The sequence below is a fragment of the Dermacentor andersoni genome, chromosome 1 (genome assembly GCF_023375885.2).
Source record: "Dermacentor andersoni chromosome 1, qqDerAnde1_hic_scaffold, whole genome shotgun sequence".
Classification (NCBI taxonomy): Eukaryota; Metazoa; Arthropoda; class Arachnida; order Ixodida; family Ixodidae; genus Dermacentor; species Dermacentor andersoni.
This window is the reverse complement of record NC_092814.1, coordinates 91160069-91182786: the sequence shown is the minus strand read 5'-3', so window position 1 is coordinate 91182786 and position 22718 is coordinate 91160069. Positions and strand designations below refer to the sequence as shown.

Below are 22718 nucleotides of genomic sequence, written 5' to 3'. Positions count from 1 at the left end.
TTATTGTCAATACATGCTGGTTCACTTATACAGCAGAAATGGGCATGCAAGTTTTATTGTGATGAAAAGTGCAATTGGACCAAGTGTCATGAGCAATATGTGCAGATGCTTCCATTGAAAATTCATTTGCGTGTGCACCTGGATTGCACTTGGTCGATGACATGGCACAATTTTGCCAGGACACTGTTTTTTTTTAGGTGCTGGTGGTTGAAGTATTGCAGTAACCACAGTGTGTTAGGTGCTGCTGGCAAGGATGGTGGTTTAGTACCACTCATTTTTGTTTATTTAGTTTAGCTTTCTAAAACATTTTATTATTATACACCTTTTGATAGTTTCGGTTTTAGTGAAAATTGCAGATTGATAAGTTTATGGAAATGTGGCCCAAAGATGTGTCATACAGAGAAGCTAAGCCATTCAAAAACAATAAATTGCGTTCAAAGATCCTCCCACAAATGTGCTGATTATGCTTCCCAACGCTTTTTGCTACGAGGAATGGTTTCTTTGTGGCTGTCATAAGCATGAGCGCAGGAAAACAAGGCACCAGAATGGCTAAGCCATGAACACAATGCAATAAAACATGCACAGACAAGAGGGGCCATCTCTAAAATGCTATGTGGATACAAAGAAAGCCTACTACTCAAATGCACACATCTAGTGTGAGCAGTGGAGTTTATAGGCACACTGATTAACTGATTACCACCATGACAAAGGGGGATGTAATATAAAGGCCATTTGCATTTAAATTTTGGACCCCATAATAAGTCTTGCTTCAGATAGTGTAGCTATGCAGCAGCCTCCACCTAAAAATGTTACATTTGAAATGCAAGGTAATGCATCGGGAAAAGCTTGCAAAAATAGACATTTCTGATGGAGAGATTATAAAAAAAAGAAAAAAAAAAATGAGCGAAAGAAACAGTGCACCTCTGGAGCATGCACCTCTGAGGCCACGTTATGCCAGTCATGTGCTGAACATTTCAGAGGCAGTGAGCTAGAACTTGCGATGAAAGGCTGCTAATAAGAAAAAGACTAAGTCGCCATCCCTGAAGTTTTGCGAACATTGTTTTTGTATTATTTGTTTTATTTATTTAATCAACATACCTCTAGAGGTCCCCAAAGTGAGTATTATGTAGGAGGTTTCAGTAGTATGTACTACTCATCGATGACTAGTTTAGCCAGTTGAATTCTATTGCAGTCTTTCTTTAATTAAAGGGCCGCTCACCAGGTCTGGCCATGTTGAGCTGACAAGCGCCGTGCATACAATGCGCGTTAACAATCGTGTCTGCTAAGTATTACATCACTGCGCGCTGCGGAAAGAGCTGAAATTGCAAACTCAATGCAATTTACTCTTCCCCTCGCGGTCACTGTGCTCACGGTGCTCAACGTATTTCACACAAGTGCACCTATGTACACGGCAGTGCTGTGACTGTTTGTAGTGGCGCGTGATTTCGAGAATTATTCAAGGCAACATCTTTTACTTGTGTAATCTGTTGCTTCACTAAACGAATTAAAGTATAGAGAAATAGTGAAACACACAAACCGAAAAGAAATACCAATCAACACAATCCTTAGTCTATCTCGGTGAAGATATTGTTTTCGTCGATGAGCATAAAATTTTAGGTGTCAAATTTTCTTCAGACCTCAGCTGGAACCAACACATCCTTAATATTTATAAAAAAAGTCTCTAGTATAGTTGGTGTGCTAGCTCGTTGTCGATATATCTTCCCCACGAAGGTGAAACTACAAATATACCACGCCCTCTTTTTGTCTTACATAAATTTCTCCAGTTTGGTGTGGTCTCTTGCCTTCTGCAATCCTGCTAGTTCTGTTCTGATTCTTTTAAACAATTTATTAAAGATACTGCATGTCTAACTACCAGAGATGTTACCTCACGAACGAGAAGCACTAACATCTGGCTTGTTCAAAGTTTTCGCAATAATTACGAATTCCAAACCCTGCTATACAATTTGCTAGTGGTTCTCAATAAATGCAGCCACGTAAGGAACTTCTTGCTGAAAGAACTGTGGTTCTTTTTTGTAAATATGAAATGATTTTGCTGTCATTAGACGTTCAAAAATTTATCTATCTTTTTTCTGCTTGTAGCTTTCTGACTTTATTATACTTTATATAACACAAAACACAGGAAGAAAATCTACAGTAGAATCTCGTTAATTCGAAGTCCTTCGGACCGCAAAAAATCATCGAATTAACCGGGTTTTTGAAATATCAAAAACGGACGAAAAATGAGAAATAAACGTATGAAATGTGGCTGTATCAACACTGCACCTTTATTTCGCCTGAAAAACGGTCACTTGAAGTACCGTATTTACACTATTGTAAGGCGACTCGAATGTAAGTTGACACCCCCCCCCCCCCTCCCCCATATTGCGTGACAGGAAAAAAAAAAAGGAGAGCATACTTGAGGCCGCATTCGATAACAAAAATGTATTAGTAGCTGACATGGTCACTGGACTAATCATCTTCACTAGTGCTGCCATCGTCATCGTTGCTACGGTGCCACAGCGCGTCGTCATCCCGCGAAATTTCAGATTTGGCGAACGACCGCACCGCGACATATTGTGGAACAGCAGCCCACGCCAAATGCACCCAACCACGCACAGCCGTCAGGGAGGCTCTTTTGACAGGTCCGGTTGGCGTAATTTCGCGGTCTTCTGCCGCCCGCAACTCCTACTCACAGCGGAGCAGGTCCTTAAAAGGCGAAGATCCGGGCTTGTTTCATGACCATGTCGCACTTCACTGGCAGGGACCGATTGCGCATTTCAGCGACGTATGCCGCAAGCTTAGCCTACAGCTCCGGAAAGCGTCCAGACTTCGGCACGTGGAAAATTCCTCACTTGCCGTCACAGGTGAAAATTTCGCTTCGCTGCAGTCGCCACTCTCACACCACCCGTTCGGAAACATCAAACTTGTGGCCCGCTGGGCAGTGATTTGATTCTTCGGCGTAAAGGATGGCAGCCCTCTTGAACGCTGCTGTGAACGAGTGCCGAATGATTAGTGGGCCTGGAGCACTCATGATGACTGAGGAAGCATAGAAGTAGCACGTAGCCGGCAGTCAAGTGGAACGCATCAAACTAAGAACCACAGGGAAACAGAAACACGGGAGCGGCGTCTGCGCTTCCATCAACCATCGACACCCCCTCATGAGTGTTGTGTGCACTGCAAAACTCTCAACAATGTTGAAAAACCCTTTCGAAAAGCGAACAAACATGCGGGATAGCGAAAAGCTATGGGTAGGGCCATAGAGCAAACAAAATTCTAACTACGTTATAGCTCCCGTTGGTCTCGCTTTTCTGGCGGTGCCATGTTTTGGTTTCTATTGTAAGTCGACCCCCCACTTCAGATTTTCAAATTAAAAAATTGGTTGACTTACAATCGTGTAAATACGGTAGTCATCGTTGCGTGACTGCTTGGCACGGTAGTTAGCCGCACCGTAGGCTGCATCCTCCAGTCTGCTTACAGTGCGCAGCAATTCACTGTTACCGCCGCTACACTCCACAAAACTGCGCACAACGTTCACCGGAAACAGAAAGTAATCTAAAGTGCCGCCTGGCTGCCACTCCGGCAACTATACTAGCCTCAGAGACTGGCACACTAATCTTTTTTTGCGGATCACGGAGGCCATGGTTTAAACTGACGTATTATCCGGATATGTGCACGCTGGCTGTTCAAATTATCTGGCAAAATTTTCATGGAAACTGTTGGGACCGCCGAAAACCTTCGAATTACGCGGGATTTCAAATAAACCGACTTCGAATTAACGAGGTTTTACTGTACATTGTATAAGTACATTATTTCTTTGATATTTCGTTCCTTTCAATCATGGTTCGTTGTATGGTTGTATCTCACCTTTTACTATGTATTTTCTGCTGTCTATGCATTTTTTTTTCCTGAAGACGTAATTGTATATAATGGACTGACATAAGCAAATTCTTAATTCATTTTTTTTTAAATGTATTCCTATTAGGAAATGGTAAAAAAACATTTCATTACTTTTTTTAATGATATTATGTATTATACTTTTTAGTTATTCTTGTTGTAGTCCCAACTGCCCTGTCAAGGATTCATTGGCCTAGTCAAGCTGTCCTTAACAGCTTTTAGCCAATGAACTTCTCCAGAATATTTTCTTTCTGAGGAATAATATGATTGGAGTAGATTTGATTTGAATATCTGCGTGTTTTTGTTTTACTTCGCACCGCAGCAAGAGAGATGTATGTTTTGTCTGCTTGTTCCCACGTCGAGCAGTCGCATGCACAGACAATGAAACTATATCTTTTTCTACCGTGTTCCAGCGTGCGATGATGCTCTGTGATCCACATGTGTGCGTGCGCCTCAGTGTTTGTGTAGCACTGACTTATACCACCAGTTAAATGTACTTGTGCACAGTGTGCAAAATCGTGCTCTGCTCGAAATGAGAAAACGCAACAGCTCACGTGTGAGGCAGTCAGTGGAAGTGCACCGCACAACAAAAAAGCGAGGGGGAAATAAAAAAATGAAGGCGGGGCCCATGACCTATGCATCACACAAACATTGAGCTCCGGTATGGGAGAACGCAGGGAAGGAATTTCTATTGCGGAGGCTAGACTGGGCAAGTGGAGAGGGTGTCTCTCTTGGCAGGGCGCTCGCCTCCTAAAATCATGCATTCGCAGCAATGAAATATTTTTATTTCGGTTATTAATGAACAACTTGAAAAATTGCAGCAGAATGTTTCCTGGAGGGCACAGAATAACTTCTATTGTGTAAGCAAAATTTGCTGTGTGGCCTGATGAGGGGCCCTTTAAAGATTGCTTGGACGTATAGCTGTTGCACGTTGTACAGACAGGCACACTTTATGACAATAGTTGGTAGTACATGCTAGTAGAAAAAGATGCGCAGTTCTTTCCCAGTAGTGCACCTTGTAAACTTTTTTGAAGTAGAGTTTCGTGAAGGAACCTGTTCTTGTCAACAAAGATTGACTGGGAAGAAAGCAAAGCCTCCTAAATGTTAAGCTGATGAGCGTACTCGTCTTAACTACTTTGATTAAAAAGTTCGCTGTACATGATGTTCCTGCACTTTTCATTCACAGAAATGCATTGCCATTACTGCTGTTTTTGTCAACCTGTGTGTTTAACTGTGAGACAGTATGCTACTTGCAAGTCCCCAGGTTTTCTTGCTGGCCAGGACGGCCACATTCTCACAGAGTGCAAGAACACTTGGATACTGAAATTGTAGCGCACATTGACAATATGCAGGTAGTCAGGGTTCTTAGAGCACTCCACATTTTTCATCTCTTGGCCCACCTAAGAGATGGCTTGAAAAGTGTGGTGTGTAATGTCACGATATCTTTGTAATGTTTCATTGATATGATATTTTGGCTCATTAATTTTTAAACCTGCCTTACACACAAGGATGTGCACTAGCTGTACTCTGAAATTGGGCACTTGCACTATTGTAGACTTTGCTGCACCATTTTATAAAATGCTTTAGAGCTTAGCTGGAGGTGTGTTGTAAATCAGATTTGCTTGGGCAAGATACCATATTTTTGTGTGCATAAGCAGCCTTTGATGTCACACACTTCCCAAAATTAGGTCCCACTTAAAAAAGAAAGAAAGAGAAAAAAAAAGAATAAAAGTTAATGAAATATAGTTTAGAAATGTGTTCTCAAAACATGGAACGAGAAAAGTATTGCAAAACACAAGGCAAGGAGGAAGCAACGACAGACTGAGCTGATGCGACACTTGAGCATTTATTTTTCATGCCATCCTTTGCACCAATTTTGTTTCATTCTTGAACCAGCCAGCCTGAAGAAGCACTTGTTTTGATGGAACACTTGGGAGCTTTCAATCACCACTACTCTAATAAGACAATTTGTTAAAAGTTTTAACATCATTTGCTTTGAGGTTTTGATTGCTTCTTGAAACTTAGAGCAGTCATTGCAGCTGCACTTCATGGAAATATTTCCTGCTTGGTTATGGTTTGCCTCTTGTGCTTGAATGAATCACGGAAACAATAACAGTATAATATAGTGTGCCTCATCAGCCATGAATGCTGCTCTATAGTTGCACTGGCAAGAAAATTTGTATATTACCTGCACATGGCAATTTAACTTCCAGATTCTAGATTTTTTATTGGAAGTAACAAATGCAAAAATATGGTATTTTTGTTCTCTCTGTAATTAGGTTGTATGCTCTTTTGCATCGGTAAAGCATAGCTGTAATTAAGCTCTTCACATAAATTTTATAGCCTTTGCAGGTTGCTGTCATGCAGTAATGTTGTAATTTGTCAGATTAGCTCTTTATCAAGCATTGTTAATGATATAGGAACATTTTTAGTAATCTCTGTTCTTTTAGAAAAATTTTGTTATGGTTGTTTCACATAATGCAGTGGAGAAAAAAAAAAGCATTTAGTATACATAGGCATGATTGTTTACTGGCGATTTCATCCTTATTTTTCTTGTTTTATTTATTATATTAGCACTCCATATGTCACGATTGGACAAATTCAAATTAGGTTCACGTGCTACTAGTGATGGCCGGTACTACCTTTATGGAAGAAACCATATGTGAGGATCCTTCGTGGTCACATAGACATGTCTTTTTCTCCCCCCCTCATTTTTTTTTCTTTGCAGTATACACAAAGGAGTAAACTTTTGTCAGAGATTTTCTTACATATGTTATAGTTGATAATCGAGTCCCGTTTGGTAGCTTCATTTCCGTGATAGTGTTATGCAAGATCCCCCAAGAAAGAAAGTACATGTGTGGCCACGAAAGACCTTTAGTCCTATGTTGTTTTATGGAAACTGCATTGTGTGCAAATTGTAGAAGGCTATCAAATCCTAAATGTACAAATTTCTTCTATGTCGTTTTATTTTTTGTTTGCTTTCGTTGTCTCAAGGTTAATGACATGAACTTTCTTTTTGTTGCAGATTTTAACGGCTATTCAGGTGGAGGGTTTTAACTTTGTAAATGTATGCATTTTATCTATACTGCCATACCTCTCTTTCTGCAGCTCTACTTTGATGCTGTCTTTAATATTTGTGCTTGAGCTTTTCCCAAAACATTTTTTTTCTTGCTTTCTGTGCATATAATGTACCGGTAGATAGCTTAAAAAGTAGTTTCTTCTTTAAACAGTGATTTTTGTATCATACACCCAAATTGTTATGTGAGGACATGCAAAATTTTGACACTTGTAGCTACAGTTATGCCTGCTTATAGATGATTTTATCAGCAGTGAAGAGTTTGCTATTATGTTGAGCTGTTGATACAGATTCACCATTGACTGCTGACAATGCACAGAGTGTTAGGGCTACTGCAAAGAGTCGTACAGTGTTATTTGGCATTGACCCAGTAAAATTACTAAGTACTACGTACCTATGGCAGGTAGAAAAAGCTTTGTGTTTCTGAGATGTCAGTCCTCATCTCTTTTTTTTTAAATGATCCCTTTTAGTGTTAGAAAAAAAAAAATCATACTTAATGTAGAATTCAGATAGCTTCACTGCTACCTTATGGAAACATAATAGCAAATGTTCCCATATTGTTTTCTATTGGGTAGTCAGGGTGTCGTTTGAAACAGTGGCATAGTTTCTCATCTGGTAGCGTGATTCTTTCTTTGATTTAGTAGAAATTAGGCATACTTCATCTAGACTTCTTTGTTTTGGTTTTAAATCATGTTTCAGCTGCGGCAAACAGGCTCTTTATTGGGCATCGCCTATCATATAAATCATTTCTGAACCAAAAGGGCACCTAGAAGAAATTGCGAAGCCATCCTACTCTTTCCAATTGTGGCACATCATTTTAGGCATAATGTTTATGACCACTAACTATGCTATATGATGCTCAGGACTCCAGTGCACAAATGCACAGAGAGAGAAAGTGAGCCCCAGCTATCGGGCACCGAGGTTTATTTTGATGGGGAATGAAATCCAAGCGTACATTTTAGTCACCTGGAGAAGTTTGCAGGATTTTTGTTTTTCTGTAATTGTCTAGTTTGTAATAACTTTGTAATACTAGGTATTAAACTAAAACATATTCAAAAACATGTTTCAATTGTTTGCAACATTCTACCTTGGTGTGGCTATTTTTGCCTTGCTTAAAGGAAAGCCTGTAAAGCTACTGAAACTCATGTTTTTGAATGTGCTCGAAGGCCTAGTATTGGGATATTTTCTATAAATATCATTGCTTCAATAAAATATTTAATAATTACAAACTAGTTAATTTGGGTACAAAAGCATATTGGAGGCTTCTTCACTTGCATGCATATAAAGGGCTCCATATAGATAAAAGGCTTCATATATTTTTTTTTAATTTGTTCTAATTTGGTGCATGTTAGCTAGTATACCATGTGTCCCACAAAAGTTGTGCCGAAGTTCAATATTATGCTGGACAAAAGTAGCAGTAGCTGGACAGAACTAAAGTGCTGGTGTTTGCCGTCGCTTGAAGCGAGGGAAAACGTTTTTTGTATTTCACCTAATTGCACTATTGTGTGGCATTTTTTCATGTTTCATGGGCTTTCTTTTCAGTTTTGGAGAAAAATGTTTGTGTAGCACATAATCTGCTACAGTAAGCTGCATCAGGAATTTTTCAGGATAGTCTACAATTTTCTCAGACTATAATATATGAGATGTCGAATTAATAACTAGTTATATAATTATGTGAAATTCAAAAGCAGTGTGTCTGACTTGCTCAAAGCGACGGGAAAAAAATATTACCTTTAATCTGTCTAGCTACGTGGCACTTGCATATTTTAAAATTTTAGCACGAATTAAGTGGGATACATGGTGTATAGGGCGTTGCGGTTATAAAACGTGGAAGCATGGGTGTTGTGCCACCTAAAAATAAAGATTTAGAGGAGCTTTATCTATGCAGTTTCTACAAAATGTCACTTGGCAACTCTGGCAATTTTCTTATGCATCAAATTCCAACATAGTTGGCAATGTATGTTCTACAGAGTGCATTGGCCATGAGCACAGTGCAACTGAGAGTAGCGGGGTTCTTTTGTAAATTAATTTTAACCATTGGCATGTGCACTGCTGATTTGTGCCCTTCAAGAGCCGAATTATAATTGCCACGCTACGCTTCATCGTACGTGATGTCGGCATGAGCATGGCAGTAGTAGTGTTAATGTCCGAGACATTTCCACATGCAACTGTTTTCACATTTTCTTTCGGCATAAAGCTTTCAGCAAAGACGTAACCTTCTGTTTGCGATATTTTCTTTTTTTATATATATCTTTAGCCCAAAAAGAGCAGGGTGATGCAGTAATGCTTAGAATTGATTGTAGTTGACATCAGAAGCAGGAGCTCTTTGTGCTGCCAGGTCCAGTTTCGGTTTTCATTGTGTATTTTTACTTACTATTCAAAATTATTTGTGTATGCAAATTGAGCTATCTTTTGTGGGAAAGGAGGTGCAGAGAAATTTGAACCACTTCCCTGACCAAAAAAATTGCAGGAGTTGCCTTTTGATAATATAGACTGCATTTTGAGCAGTGTTAAAACATTGAATTGATTGGTAGGTTTAAGTATTCGGTTCTGCCACCCTTCAAAATTTCGTTGATTCAAATATTTGCAAACTTTGGTAATGTAAAGTGATGATTATCTCCCTATACCTAATCTATGGCATGGATTTTGTATACCTGTGAGGTGCCCAACTAGAACTGTTCGTGTGACCTGGTGGCAGCTGAGAAGCTACACATAAGTGTGCATTAACGTAGTGGTAGAATTAGCGAAGTCATAATCGGACTTATGGCATGTAATACTCATTTGACATACCAACCTTGTCAACTTGAAGTGAGACTATACTCGTGGACAACTTTTCTTGGCTATGAAGCGAAGGCTACGGAAGCTAAGCACGCCTCTTTCACCGCTGCTGGAAGTAGTCCCGTAGTTTTGTTCACGTTTTCTTACGTGGGAAATAGAAAACTATTATTTTTGTTTTTTTACAGTACCTAATTTGAAACGATATGTCACATTCACCAGTCAGCTATTAGTATTTTATTGCATTTTTAGTTTCCTCTTTCGAGTTTTCGCACACCTGAAACCGTCACACGTTTTGCACCGTCGCTTTCTGTCCTGCCAATCAACTCCCCTGGGAGGCTGTTGACCAACGTTAGCAACAAAAGACTGTTAAGCGCGCACACACAAAAAAAAAGTGTTTGCAGCGTCTGCGTAGAAATCAAGCGAACCCATCTGGAAATCGCAAACTTTGGAATGTGCAAACGAGTGAGCGGGCGAGCTGACTGCTGCACCGGCTCTACCGACGCCAGCGTCGATTGCTCGTCCAAGTCCTAACCGATGCCATACGGCTGCTTTGGAGCTCTGATGCAGGCTGCGATGCTCGCTGTTCAGAACTTGGTACATATCGGATGTGAATAAACACTGATGCACGCCAAGTTAATTGTATCTGCCTTCACTAAAGTAGAGAGGTGCGAGGTTGTCGAAACCGAAACTCCTACCGAGCACACCCAGACTACATTGCGTACAAATACAGTCATGTGCAGAAGCTCCGCCCCCGTAGCTTTCGCTTCATAGCCAAGAAAAGTCCACGAGTATAGCTACAATATTGCATCCATTCTTAATGTAATTTCTAATTTCACCTTCATGAAAGTTTGAGGCTCCTGAAGCTGGTAGTTATTGTCTCCACCCCACCCAAATGTATCTACAGTTTTGCATCTAAATGTTCAACTGTCTGTTTTAGCATTTTTACATAACTATTTTCTGGAAACGTATTTCATAATGCAGTTTTCATCATAAGTGGGCACAACTGTGTTGAGAGCATGCGGTAGTGGCATCTTGTGTAGTCTACATATATGTCTTTTTGCTGCTAAATTAGTAAAAAGAAATGTGTATGTAAATTGCTTTTAACTTTTAAAGGAACACACACATTTATTATTATTTTTTTTTTTAAAGCTTAGAATGGTTGTAAATATTGTAGCTTAAGCATCAGACTTGCACTGGTTTAAAAGGTTATGGTATAGTGGGGATTTTTAGAAAGAAAGGAATATTTTCTTGCTTAGAGGGCTGCAAGGGTATTGACATGCCCTGTACTAGTTTTTTATAGTTGTATATTCGTTTGTATCCTCGCATATTTTTTTACCTTAAATTGATATCATGAATGCCAGGAAAGCTTTTACACACACACACAAAAAAAAATTTGTGCTTAACTGCAGAGATGCTGAAATCAGCATTGGAGATGCTGCTTTTGCATGTTCTCAGAGTAGGATTTCTTCTAGAGTTCAACAGGCTAGCTTCCTGTTTCTAAATTCTAGAATTGTTCACCGGTTTGGTTAACTGATTTATCAACCACTTTTAATGCTGTGTAGGTAACTAAACATTGATTTCTGCTGCATACACCAACAGTACACTGTTTGTTCACTAGTCTTTTCTAGGAACTGGTCTTTCTTTGGCCTACACTGGCATTGTTTTGACATTACCTTCGCAGTTTCATCTGTGTACATAGCTTCACTTTGTAGCATCTCTAGCCTCCTTGTGCCGTATGCTTTCTTTCCAGCTTGCAGTTTGCTTCTGGGTGTTGTGCATTAGCTTGCTTGTGTGTGTAATGATGCCTTGGATGCTGAATTTAAACTTTTTCTTTCTGTCTTGCAGCGAATGGAAAGAAGAGAGAAGTTTGAAGCTGCCATTCGTGAGAGGGAAATACGTAGACTTGAAACTCAGCAGAGGTGAGGATGTTGAAAGTGTCTTAACAATTTTCATTTGTTGATAGATGCCATGTAATTGTTTTTTTAAATGTTTTTTAGGCTTTGACTATCTTTCATGAAAAATGGTCCAAATTTTTTTTTTGTATTTTGTATTTTTGTGAATTTGGTTCCTTCATTTAAAAAATGTTTATAGTTTATCAATTACGGGGTGCTATCCGAAATTTCCCGGACTGGGTGTACAGAACGGTTTATTGTTACCGTATATCGGTTTACGCTTAGTTTTCTTTGAAGTAGCCCCTGTGTGACTGAATGCATGTTTCTCAGTGCGTTTGCCAGTCTTGAAACACTTTCTTGAAGTCATCATTTTTCATGAAGCTGTTCTGGACCTTCGGCGCTCCTTTTGTGAATGATGTCCAGGGTCTCAAATCAATGTTCTTTAGCGTCACCTTCAGTTTTGAAAACGGTAAAGCTGCAGAGGGTCAGGTCAGGTAAGTAGGGAGGTAGGGGGAGCATTGGTACAATTGCTATGGTCTGCTTTGCCAAAAATTCAGTGGACGTGAGAGAGGTGTGAATGGGCTCGTCAAGCTCAGGTCATTTCTGGCAGATGTCCTTTTGCAGGTGCCACAGAATGTCACGATGGGAATCTGAATTAAGTCTTCCCTTTGAGAACAAATTTCTCGTGGACTACTGCTTTTGCATTGAATAAAACGATAAGTATAGTTTTGGTAGCACTTGTCACTTGTCTTGCTTTTTTTGGTCTCGATGAAGTCTGGCTCTTCCATGGTTATAACGATTGCTGCTTCGTTTTGAGGTAGTACCCATAAACCCACAATTCGTGAGCAGTGATGACTGTTGATAAAGGTTGCGTCGGCATGTGCAGTGGCACGAAGCTCCATGCATACATCATTGTGCCGTTGCTTCTGGTCGGCAGTCAAGATTGGGGAACGAGTTTCGCGGAAATGCAGTGCTTTTGCAGGTCTCCAGTGAGAATTGCTTGTCACGGCGCGTAACCGATTCCTACCATTTCACACAGTTCATGAATGGTTCGGTGACGATCCTCTTGAATTAGTGGAATTTTCGCAACATTCTCCAATGTTTTGCTGGTTCGTGGCTGTCCCCAATGCTCGCCATCTTCCACTGATGTTTGACCCCACTTGAGCCAAGAGTGCCTCTCAAAACACTAACTGCATCCCATAGCAGCATCACGCTATGCCCAACAAGGCATTCGAAAGTTTCCGTGGCACATTTGCCGAATTTCACGCAAACCTGCTGCTTAGGTCTTTTATACACTTTTCAAAACGCAGACGGTTTCTCACACTTTATCACTCTAGTCACTCTAGTGCATGCTGCCGGCGAATGAACTCTTCTATCACCCTGCCACTTGATACATCCACTCGTGTGATATACATGCAGCTATATCTAACGGCACTAAGTGCATACTTTTCTTATTTCACACACAATGACGCCAGTCTGGGAGCTTTCGGGTAATAGTACTTCATATAGGGTTGGAACGGCTGCACCAAATGCACCCTAAGCAATCATTCATGCCAGTGCGTCCAAACGAGCATTTTAGGGGAGCTTTGCACAGAGCTTGTGCAAGAAGAAGCATGTGAATGAAAGACTGGTTTCAGCCCATGGGCGCGGCCGGGCAGCCACCATTGACCTTTAGCGCAACCACGTGACGTGACGTCACGACAGCCGGAGGAAAAGCTGGGCCCTAACACAATATGCAACGCATTCTTGGCTTAACCAAGCTAAGCCTGGCCATTTTTGTTTTGTTGACGCTGCTTTGCTAGTAAAACTGAAATTGAATCTTAAAAAACGTGCTATCTTCATCATAATCTTGGAAGTCAACGGGCCAACCATAGCCGTGGATATAGCTGATGTAATCGGTCTTTTATTCGCTATTTTCGTGCCTTTGTTGCATTTCTCTGTGGCAAAAATTCCAATATACTGTTTTTTTGCAATCTTGTATGTGCTGCTTGTGCTTGAGTTCCTCGTACCAGATTGTCGAGGAGCTCAAGGAGACGATCAGGCCAAACTGAAGCCTCCCTGGACTCATATTGTCTAGCACGGTTTTTGATGATGCCACTTTAGAAATATCTTGTAATATGCATACTCAACCACTGAAACATACTTTCGTTATTAGCGGAGACCTTCCTTGCAATGGTGCACAATCGGAAGAGCAAATTCTGTGGTTGTAATTCAAACAGGTCTCACATGTTCCATGGCATGTAGAAGGTATTGTTCACGTTAGAAGTAAAGAAACCTTTGGATGTCTTCACTGCAACACTGGCATTGTTGCGCACCTTTTAGGGCTGCGTGATGTTGTTCTGAATACAGTAAACCTTGTTAACTCAGATTCAGAAACTTGTTAACTCAGAACTCGGGAAAAAAAAATTTTCCGAATTAACTGAATGTCGAATTATCGAGCATATCAAGAAAACAATAAGCAAATGCATACTATGTCAACATGCTTTTATTTACTGAATGAATCAGCAAATCTTGTTTCTATTTTGCACAAAAGCAGTGCAGAAGCTGCAATTCTCATCTCGTGACTGATCAGCACTCGCAGTAGTGAAGGCCTCGCGACTTCCTTCACAGTGCGGCCGCGGCGTGCGTCTTCATCTGAGACACTTCTCACTACTGCGTGTGCATCCCGATCATTTTTTCGCCAGTGTCGCCAGGTTGCCGCCCATCGTGATGTAGACAGTGCTCTTCATCCTCGACAGCTTCGCAGTGATTCGAAACGAAACTGCTGTTTGCCGCAACGGCTGCGGACGAAACCAGTCCCTATCAACGTAATCATGGATGGCTACTATGCAGTGTTGAAGGCATGCGGCTGACGTGCACACCGAGTCAAAGTGAAACTACTGTTTGCTGCAACTGCCACAGACAAAACCGCGGCTGCTATTGAAGCGATCATGTATGGAAATAGCGCAGTCGTGAAGGCACACGACATATGCAGTGCTAAGCGCTGTGGCAAACGACGCGTTCTGGCATTGAGGTCATTCACGTACGATTTCCATTGATGACTATGGTGATGCGAACTCTGCCGCTTCGTTTTGGTAGACGCCTAAAGCCGTTTTTGCTCTTTAGCATCACACATTTGCGGCGTTCCGCACTCGCCAAGCTCCGAGAGTAGTCCGAATTAACGAATGGGTGGCGAAATGCATCCGAATTAACGAGAGTTTCATTGTAATAAATAACACGTACACCTGTTGGGACTAGAGGAAGAGTCCGAATAATCAGATTTTCCGAATTAACGTGGGTCAAATTAGCAAGGTTTTACTGTACCCGCTAACTCTCATAAATATTTCATAAAGTTTATGAATCTGGCCTCGTTTTACGATTTTACGAATGCAAATTTTATGAAAAAAATTTGTTTGGTTAGCAAAAAATGTTTGACTTCTCTGTCTCCGCACCTTCCATTCCGAGAGTTGTCCGAATTAACCGATGTACGGCCAAATACATCCAAATTAACGAGAGTTTCATTGTAATAAATAACACATACGCCTGTCAGGATCAGAGAAAGGGTCCGAATAATCTGATTTTCTAAATTAGCAAGGGTTGAATTAGCCAGGTTTTACTGTACATGCGAAATCTCACAAATGTTTCATAAAGTTTACGAATCTAGCCTCGTTTTACGATATTACGAATGTTGTGCAAGTTTTATGAAAAAAATTTATTTGGCTAGCAAAAAATGTTTCACTTGTCTGTCTCCGCACCTTCCGTTGGAAGTTGCCAATGGGGAAAGGCCGTCAGAGAGGTAGGCAAAGTTTACAACAGCAAACTTGCTCAAAAGTCGCTGTGATCTATAAAACAATTTGTTGCTTGTCAGTCTCTGATGTTTAAGTTTCCTGCACTTTTCGTTCAGCACCTAAAACTAAATCATAGTTAATAAATGGTGTATACATCCCTCAAAAAGGGTGTGCCCAGGGCATGATTTTAAAAGGTCCTGAACCACCCCTTGGGCTTAGTGGAATAACATAGTTCGCGAGTAGCATACGTTGCTGTGAACATCCCAGCCAATTTTTGCTGTCGTACGCGGTGTCTCGAGCTCGCAATCGGAGTGCGTAGTCACCTTTCTTTCAAATGCTCTCTTTTCAACAGAAGCCTGCTCCTCAGTCTTTTGGATGCTTTATTTCGTAATAAAGTGGATTCTCATACGCGGCTGCATACGTAGCTGCACACGTAGCTGCAGTCGGTTACGTAGGGGAGATACCATGGTTGCAGCGGAGTGCTGCCACAAGTCCACTGGCTAAGTGTACTGCGGCTCGCTGAGGACAACTGTGTTTGGCTTAGGTTTAGCACATCGTAGACACCAAAATCTGAAATTTGAAATGTGCGCCATTGTGACATTTAGAACGCAGAACATTGTGGGCACACCCTGCTCCGCCATAGCCTTCACAGTGCATGGCATTGAAAAATAACCGCAAGCACTGCGAAGGGCATGTTTGATTGCCAATAACTGCGTTTCTGCTGAACACATTCAAGTACATTTTGCGACAAAGTATTTCTGATAAAGCCTATTTTTGCTTAAAAGGCATTTCTCATCAATGAAAAGTGGTTCAGGGCCCCTTTAAAGGTGTGCTCTCAAGCCCCTCCCTCCGGTGCCGTGGCTGCATGATTTTAAGAATTTTGAAGTTCACAGGTTGGCAGGTATGGTTCTGCAATATTTTTAATTTCCTTCAGTGGAGTGCATCAAATGTTCTCATAATGGTACCACCAGCTTTATACTATGATATATGCACATATTAGGGTAATAAACTTAAATGACTAAAACTAGCTTGGCCATGTTTATCCGGGATGCCTCATTGGTGCGGATAAATCCAGCTTTGCTATAAACTATTTCATTTAAAATGGAGTTTGACACTGAGCTGAAAGTGCAATTCTCTGTGCTGAATCTGTCTTTTTTTCCGGATGCCAGGACTTACGCCAAAAGAGCAAATCGCTGTTCTACCGTTTATTGTATTATTTAGATACTCATAACATGAAAGACAAATCATGTCGAGGGGGGCGGGGGGGGGGGGGGGGGGGGGGGGACTTTTGCCCAGAAATGAGAAAGCTTTCAATGTTGTTTGGGCACATGACAGTGAAAGGAACATAAACTTCCATACGGGCACACGGTGGACATAAGTGAATGTGCAGAAAATGTGGTTTAGAAGAAATTTGATTGTGCTTTAATTTTTATCGAATTGATTTAATTGAGCAATAATTGGGCAGTCCGAGCTGCAGGTACCTATTGGTATTTTGTAAAAAATGTCTTTTTTTTTTCTATTGTGGATTGTAGTGTACCTTTTTAGATTAAATTTCATTTCTAACAAGCTTTTTGTTGCTCTTTTTCAGGTGGTCAAGACGAGAAGAAGCAGAGTTCTATCGAGCAGTGTCTTGTTATGGTGTGGACTATCGGCGCCAGGAGCAGCGCTTTGTGTGGGATGGCTTTCGCACAGTAGGCCGCCTTGAGCGCAAACGAGATGACACTTTGACCGAGTACTTCCGTGCATTTCGTGCAATGTGCCGGCGTGTATGTGGGCGCAAGCTAGGCGAGGAAGATGGTAAGTTGCTTACTTATTAGCACATTGTCATTGGAGTCATAAATATCTAACAGCAGACTGCCATTCTAAAAGGGCACTAAAATTGTTAAGCTGGCCTCGTACATATTAAACTGTTTAGTCTTGTAATAAAGCTTGGTTGGTGCATTAAGTGATTAGGAGCACTGCCAAAGCACTTGCAATAGCCACTTGAAACCAATGATGAGACACCCTGTTTGCTGGCATTCAAAGTTTTCTCCTGCTGCTTCTGGTATCTTACATTACCTTTTTTTTTTTTTTTTTCTGGTCGATTTGATTAGCAGCTGTTGTTATGCTGGCTGCTATGAATTTAACTTTAATGAGATGGGCAAAATTGGTTCTAGTTATATGAAATGCGTTAAAAATGTGGGCCAAAGAGAAATTTACTTGCCTGAGCTATCTTGCTGCTGGGATCACTATAGGTCACATGGTCATTCCGAGTTGGACAGTCCACAGATAACTTGAAGCACTTGTATATGCTCTAAATGTGTGGTTGCCAGTGGGCCATCAAAGTTCACAGGGAACCCATTGCTGGGCTCTTAGAGGCATTATGCATTCATTTCTTTCCCATAGACCTGATTGCAAACGTATTTAATTTTTCTAAATCGCCAATGTATACTTCGAAACTTGGATATAATGAAGGTATTTCCATGTCAGATGTGACTTAGTTACAAAGTTTTAGGAATATTATACACTGAAACTGTGTGTTGTTGTAAAGTGGACATATTTCTCCTGTTTCCAGTTGTGAATGAAATTAGTGGACTTTTTTTTACAGTGACGCATGTGATTTGTTTTTGTAACTTTGCTTTCATAACGACAAGTGTTCCCCAACTGTACTATCGCGCTCAGTATGAGCTACACCGCGCGAGCGCGTGGCTGTGCGCTCGGCATGGTTGTACAGTGGCCCCGATAGTAGCGTGTTTTCGAGCTATCTGGAGAGGGTGTAGCTGTTCCGGAAAGCTCGCGTCACCTCCACTTGCTTGCTTTCCCCTTCACCCTCGTTTAGACCGGTTTTCATATCTGTTTCGAAAATAACTGTAGCCGTCGGTCGACGCCCAAACTATTTAATCGGGCCCGCGTCGGTCCGCACAGGGGGTGTTATCTGGTGTGTCAGATTACCGTATTTACACGATTGTAAGTCGACTCGAATGTAAGTCGACCCCCCCATATCGCGTGACCGAAAAAAAAAAAAAAAATAAGAGAGCATACCCGAGGGCGCATTCGATAACGAAAATTTATTAGTAGCTGACAGGGTCACTGGGCTACTCGTCTTCACTAGTGCTGCCATCGTCATCGTTGCTACGGTCCCACAGCGCGTCGTGGTCCAGCGAAATTTCAAATTTGGCAAACGACCGCACCAGGACATCTTGCAGAACAGCAGCCCACGCCAAATGCACCCAACTACACGCAGCCGTCAGGGAGGCTCTTTTGACAGGTCCGGTTGGCGTAATTTCGCAGTCTTCTGCCGCCAGCCACTCGTTGTACTCACAGCGGAGCAGAACCTTAAAATTAAGGCGAAGGTCCGGACTTGTTTCATGACCACGTCGCACTTCACTGGCAGGGACCGATCACGGATTTCAGCGACGTACGCCGCAAGCTTAGCCTACAGCTCCGGAAAGCGTCCAGACTTTGGCACGTGGGAAATTTATCACTTGTCGTCACAGGTGAAAATTTCGCTTCGCTGCAGTCGCCACTCTCGCACCACCCGTTTAGAAACATCGAAATTGCGGCCCGCTGTGCAGTGATTTGTTTCTTCGGCGTAAAGGATGGCAGCCCTCTTGAACGCTGCTGTGAACGAGTGCCGAACGATTAGTGGGCCTGGAGCACTCATGACGACTGGGAAAGCATAGAAGTAGCACGTAGCCGGCAGTCAAGTGGAACGCGTCAAACCAATACCATGCCAATACCAATGTTTTCAAACAGAGAAAGAGAAACCAGCGAGCGGTGTCTGCTCTTCCATGAACTACCGATACTCCTCGCAAGCGCCGCCGTTCTGAGGGTGCCGCCGCAAATGGGAACAGCGGCGCTTCCATCAACTATCGACACCCCCCCATGAGTGTTGCATGCACTGTAAAACTCTCAAAAATGTTGAAAAACTCTTCCGAAAAGCGAACAAACACGCGGGATAGCGAAAAAATATGGCTAGGGCCATAGAGCAAACATAAAATTTTAACTACGTTGTAGCTCCCGTTGGTATCGCTTATTTTGGCGGGGCCATGTTTCGGTTTCGATTGTAAGTCGACCCCCCAACTTCAGACTTCCAAATTTAAAAAAAGGGGTCGACTTACAATCGTGTAAATACGGTAATGAAAAGGAATACGTTCGTCAGCTCGCAAAATGTCCCGGGTGTCCAACAGTGATCGATTTCTTCATTCATCTCAGGTTTTAGCATTTACAGCACGCAAGCTATCTTAGTGAGAACAAAATTCTTTTTTATTCGGGCTGAACATATGTTTGACTGATCACACGACTCTTTCATGTCAGTGCACGTTAAATAACCCCAGGTGGTCGAAATTTGCGGAGCGCTCGACTACGGCATCTCTCAGCCTGAGTCGCTTTGGGACGTTAAACCCCATAAACCAAACCAAACCAAACCACACGACTGTTCGGAAAGGCAATTAAGTACCCTAGACAAAAATACCCTCCACACGACCTTGCGTTTATGTATCTAGAAAGAGTATCCTCTGGATGAGCTGACTGGAAATTAGTGTATTCTGGTAACACCGGTAATGATCGGTGAAATCGGAGTTTGGGGCCTTAGTGGTGCACTCTAAAATTACGGAACAATTTAATGCATATCAAGAAGGCGTGGTGTGTTCTGGAGCCATCATGCACGGTGGGAAGTTTATAATGACGACGCATGGGCCCCAGGAGTTGCGGCAAATGAACAAAGTAGGCTGCTCCGGCCAAATGGGAAATGTTGCTATAGTAGGGAGAACGGCGGTGGCAGCAATGGCAACACGTTGCCGCATTAGCACAGGGGCTATGCTAACACTCTGTCGAAAACAATGCATGGCCCACATTGTGGCTGCTTCCGCGTTTACGCTGGACGCTGAGGCGCATTATCAGTGCTGAAATCATGTCTAAACGCACAGCCCTTCTTGGACGAAGAAAGCGCTGTCTTTGATAACCTTCGCACACCACGTCTGGTCGGTGGCAAAAGTGCTGCATGATCTTGCAGTTTCAGCTTCAGCGAAATCAAAGTGAACAAGAAACAGATAAGGTGTCCTTCAGATAAGCAGGGACGAGGGGTTACAGCGCGCTTGCTGGAACAGCTACACCCTCTCCAGATAGCTCGAAAACATGCCACAATCGGCGCCACTGTAAAACCTTGCAGAGCGCTCGGCCACGCGTTCGCGTGGTGTAGCTCATACTGAGCGCGATAGTACCAACGTACTATAGAGCATCCATGTTACTTCTAAGCCCAACTACATTTGAAAAAATAGTACAAGCACCTCGAAAGGGGTTACTTCAATATGCAATACAGTTAACATCCGATTTTTTGAACTCCCTGAGGGGCCGAAAGAACGTCAAAAAAAAAAAAAAACATGCCTTCTACTGCCTCCAAGGGCTTGAATCACCACAGGCATGTCTGAAATAGCTCTGAAAGCCTGCCAGCACGCTTATCAAGTGTATCGGTGCTGGTACTGTGACGGCAGACTGCGGGTGCACGCTTGTGTAATTAAGGAATATACAGTAAAACCTCGTTATAACGAAGTTGAAGGGGGGTCGTAATTATTTCGTTATAACCATTAGTTCGTTATAGCCACTATCCATTTCTATCCACAATTAGCAAGCAAGAGCAGATGTACTCACCACCAAATCTCACAGCAGCCTGCCACGCGAAAAAGAAAACAGCCGTCGCACGGAAAAAAAGGGAAAGAAAGACAGCAAGGAATTGCTACTTTATTCACGCCAAACGGCTCATCACTGATGGATCAACAGCACAGCAGCTGGCGGCTCACTTCGCAGAAAAAAAGTCCTTGATAGATTTTTGTGGCGTCTTCTTCAGGCAAATGATGGCTTTTTCAACTGCAGCCGCTATTTCGAGTGCGTCCTCGCCGTCATCGTGAGCGCCAAAGAAGCGGCGCAGCAGGTCTGCCGCATCCAGCGCTTGTGTAGGCGTTGTTAGGTCAGGTTCGCCAATACAGTCGCCGACTGATTTTCCGGACTCCAAAAATTCGGACATGCTCGATTATTCGGTCTGCTTCACGGCACCGCCATTCTCCCCATAGACCATAATGTATAACAACTGCCGAAAGTTCGGACGCTTTGCAACCTCTTGTCGGATTTTTCGGACACTCCTTGAGCCAACTCAATCGAGAGCACCATGCACTGACTCTGATCGTTGCATGGTTCGACTTGCTGAACGCCATTTTTGCTTTGAACGGAGCCGCCTTGCTGCCCCACGAAGTGGCGCTACTGTAAATCCCTGCTCATCATCATTGTTTCTGCCTGGTTTGTAGCTACAGCAGTTCCGGTCTCAGCTTAGTATGCCATGTCAAGACAATCCAGCAGTTGATTTGTTCGTTTCTTCGTGCACGACGCTGCCAGTAGGCCAGGTTTTTCGTTTGTGCGACTGATGTCGGCATGACGGCGTGGTGATGTTTGCTTTCTGTGCTGTGTCGAAGTTGCGGTGATGCAACGCGCCATACGAAAACATTGCGTCAAGTGTCTAATGGCGCCGACAGTGCCCGCGCATACTGCGCTGGGGAATGCCGGCAAGGGGGTGCCGGGAGGCCTAGGATTTGTCACCTTTTGATGTGCTCCCCTACTGATGCCGAAAATGTTCTGCCGAGACCTGCGCAGTGGTTGCATTGCGATTCCGGACACCGTCTCATTTAACAGTTTCACAGGTGCTGATACTGCTGTACTGACATGCGCAGAACTCGACGACGGCGAGTTCATTCGTCAGGTTTCTGCTGCGCCGCCAGACGATGACTCCGAGTCAGAAGATGACGCACCACGTGCTACGCTGCTGTCGCAGGCGGAGTGTGTACAAGCAGTGACTGTGCTTTCAGCCGCCTATAGTGACCGTACGACCCTCTCCGAGATTCAGGCTTATCTGATTGCGCGTAAACGGAACAGCGTGCAACGGCGCATTCATGATTTCTTCACGCCTACTGCCGAGCCCGAATAAGTGTGTGGAAATAAAGGAATTTTTTTTTCTTAATCTGCTTTTTCAGACACCTGTTTATTCGGACATTTCCGCAGTCCCCGTGAGGTCCGAATAAACGGTCGGCGACTGTATCGGGCTCCAGGCTGTCGTTGACACATTTGTCACTGTCATTAGGCACCCGTGTCACCGCGCATACACTTTCCACCTTTGTTAGCTCTTCCGTCATCATCGCGTCAACATTGGCACTGACGTACGTGCAGAAGGTGTTGCAGTTGGGCACAACGCTGGCTTCAAGGAGAGCATCCCATGACGCTAGGGCTTGGTCGCCCGCGGCACCCTCATTGGCGGCAGCACCAAGGTCTTCGCTGTAAACGCCGCTG

At 42.8% G+C, this 22718-nt stretch overlaps 1 protein-coding gene across 7 annotated transcripts in view; it reads left to right on the top strand.

Annotated features, from left to right (window-relative positions):
* Nucleotides 1-22718, top strand: part of kis (chromodomain helicase DNA binding protein kismet) — a 192244-nt gene that overhangs the window by 99218 nt on the left and 70308 nt on the right. For 5 of the 7 annotated variants that reach the window (XM_050191666.3, XM_050191659.3, XM_050191660.3 and 2 more), the window contains 3 exons: nt 6920-6961; nt 11594-11667; nt 16996-17204. In XM_050191666.3, coding sequence (XP_050047623.1) covers nt 6920-6961; nt 11594-11667; nt 16996-17204 — 325 coding nt within the window. The remainder of the gene's footprint in view (nt 1-6919; nt 6962-11593; nt 11668-16995; nt 17205-22718) is intronic. The other 2 variants (XM_050191669.3, XM_050191667.3) reach the window with 1 other exon arrangement.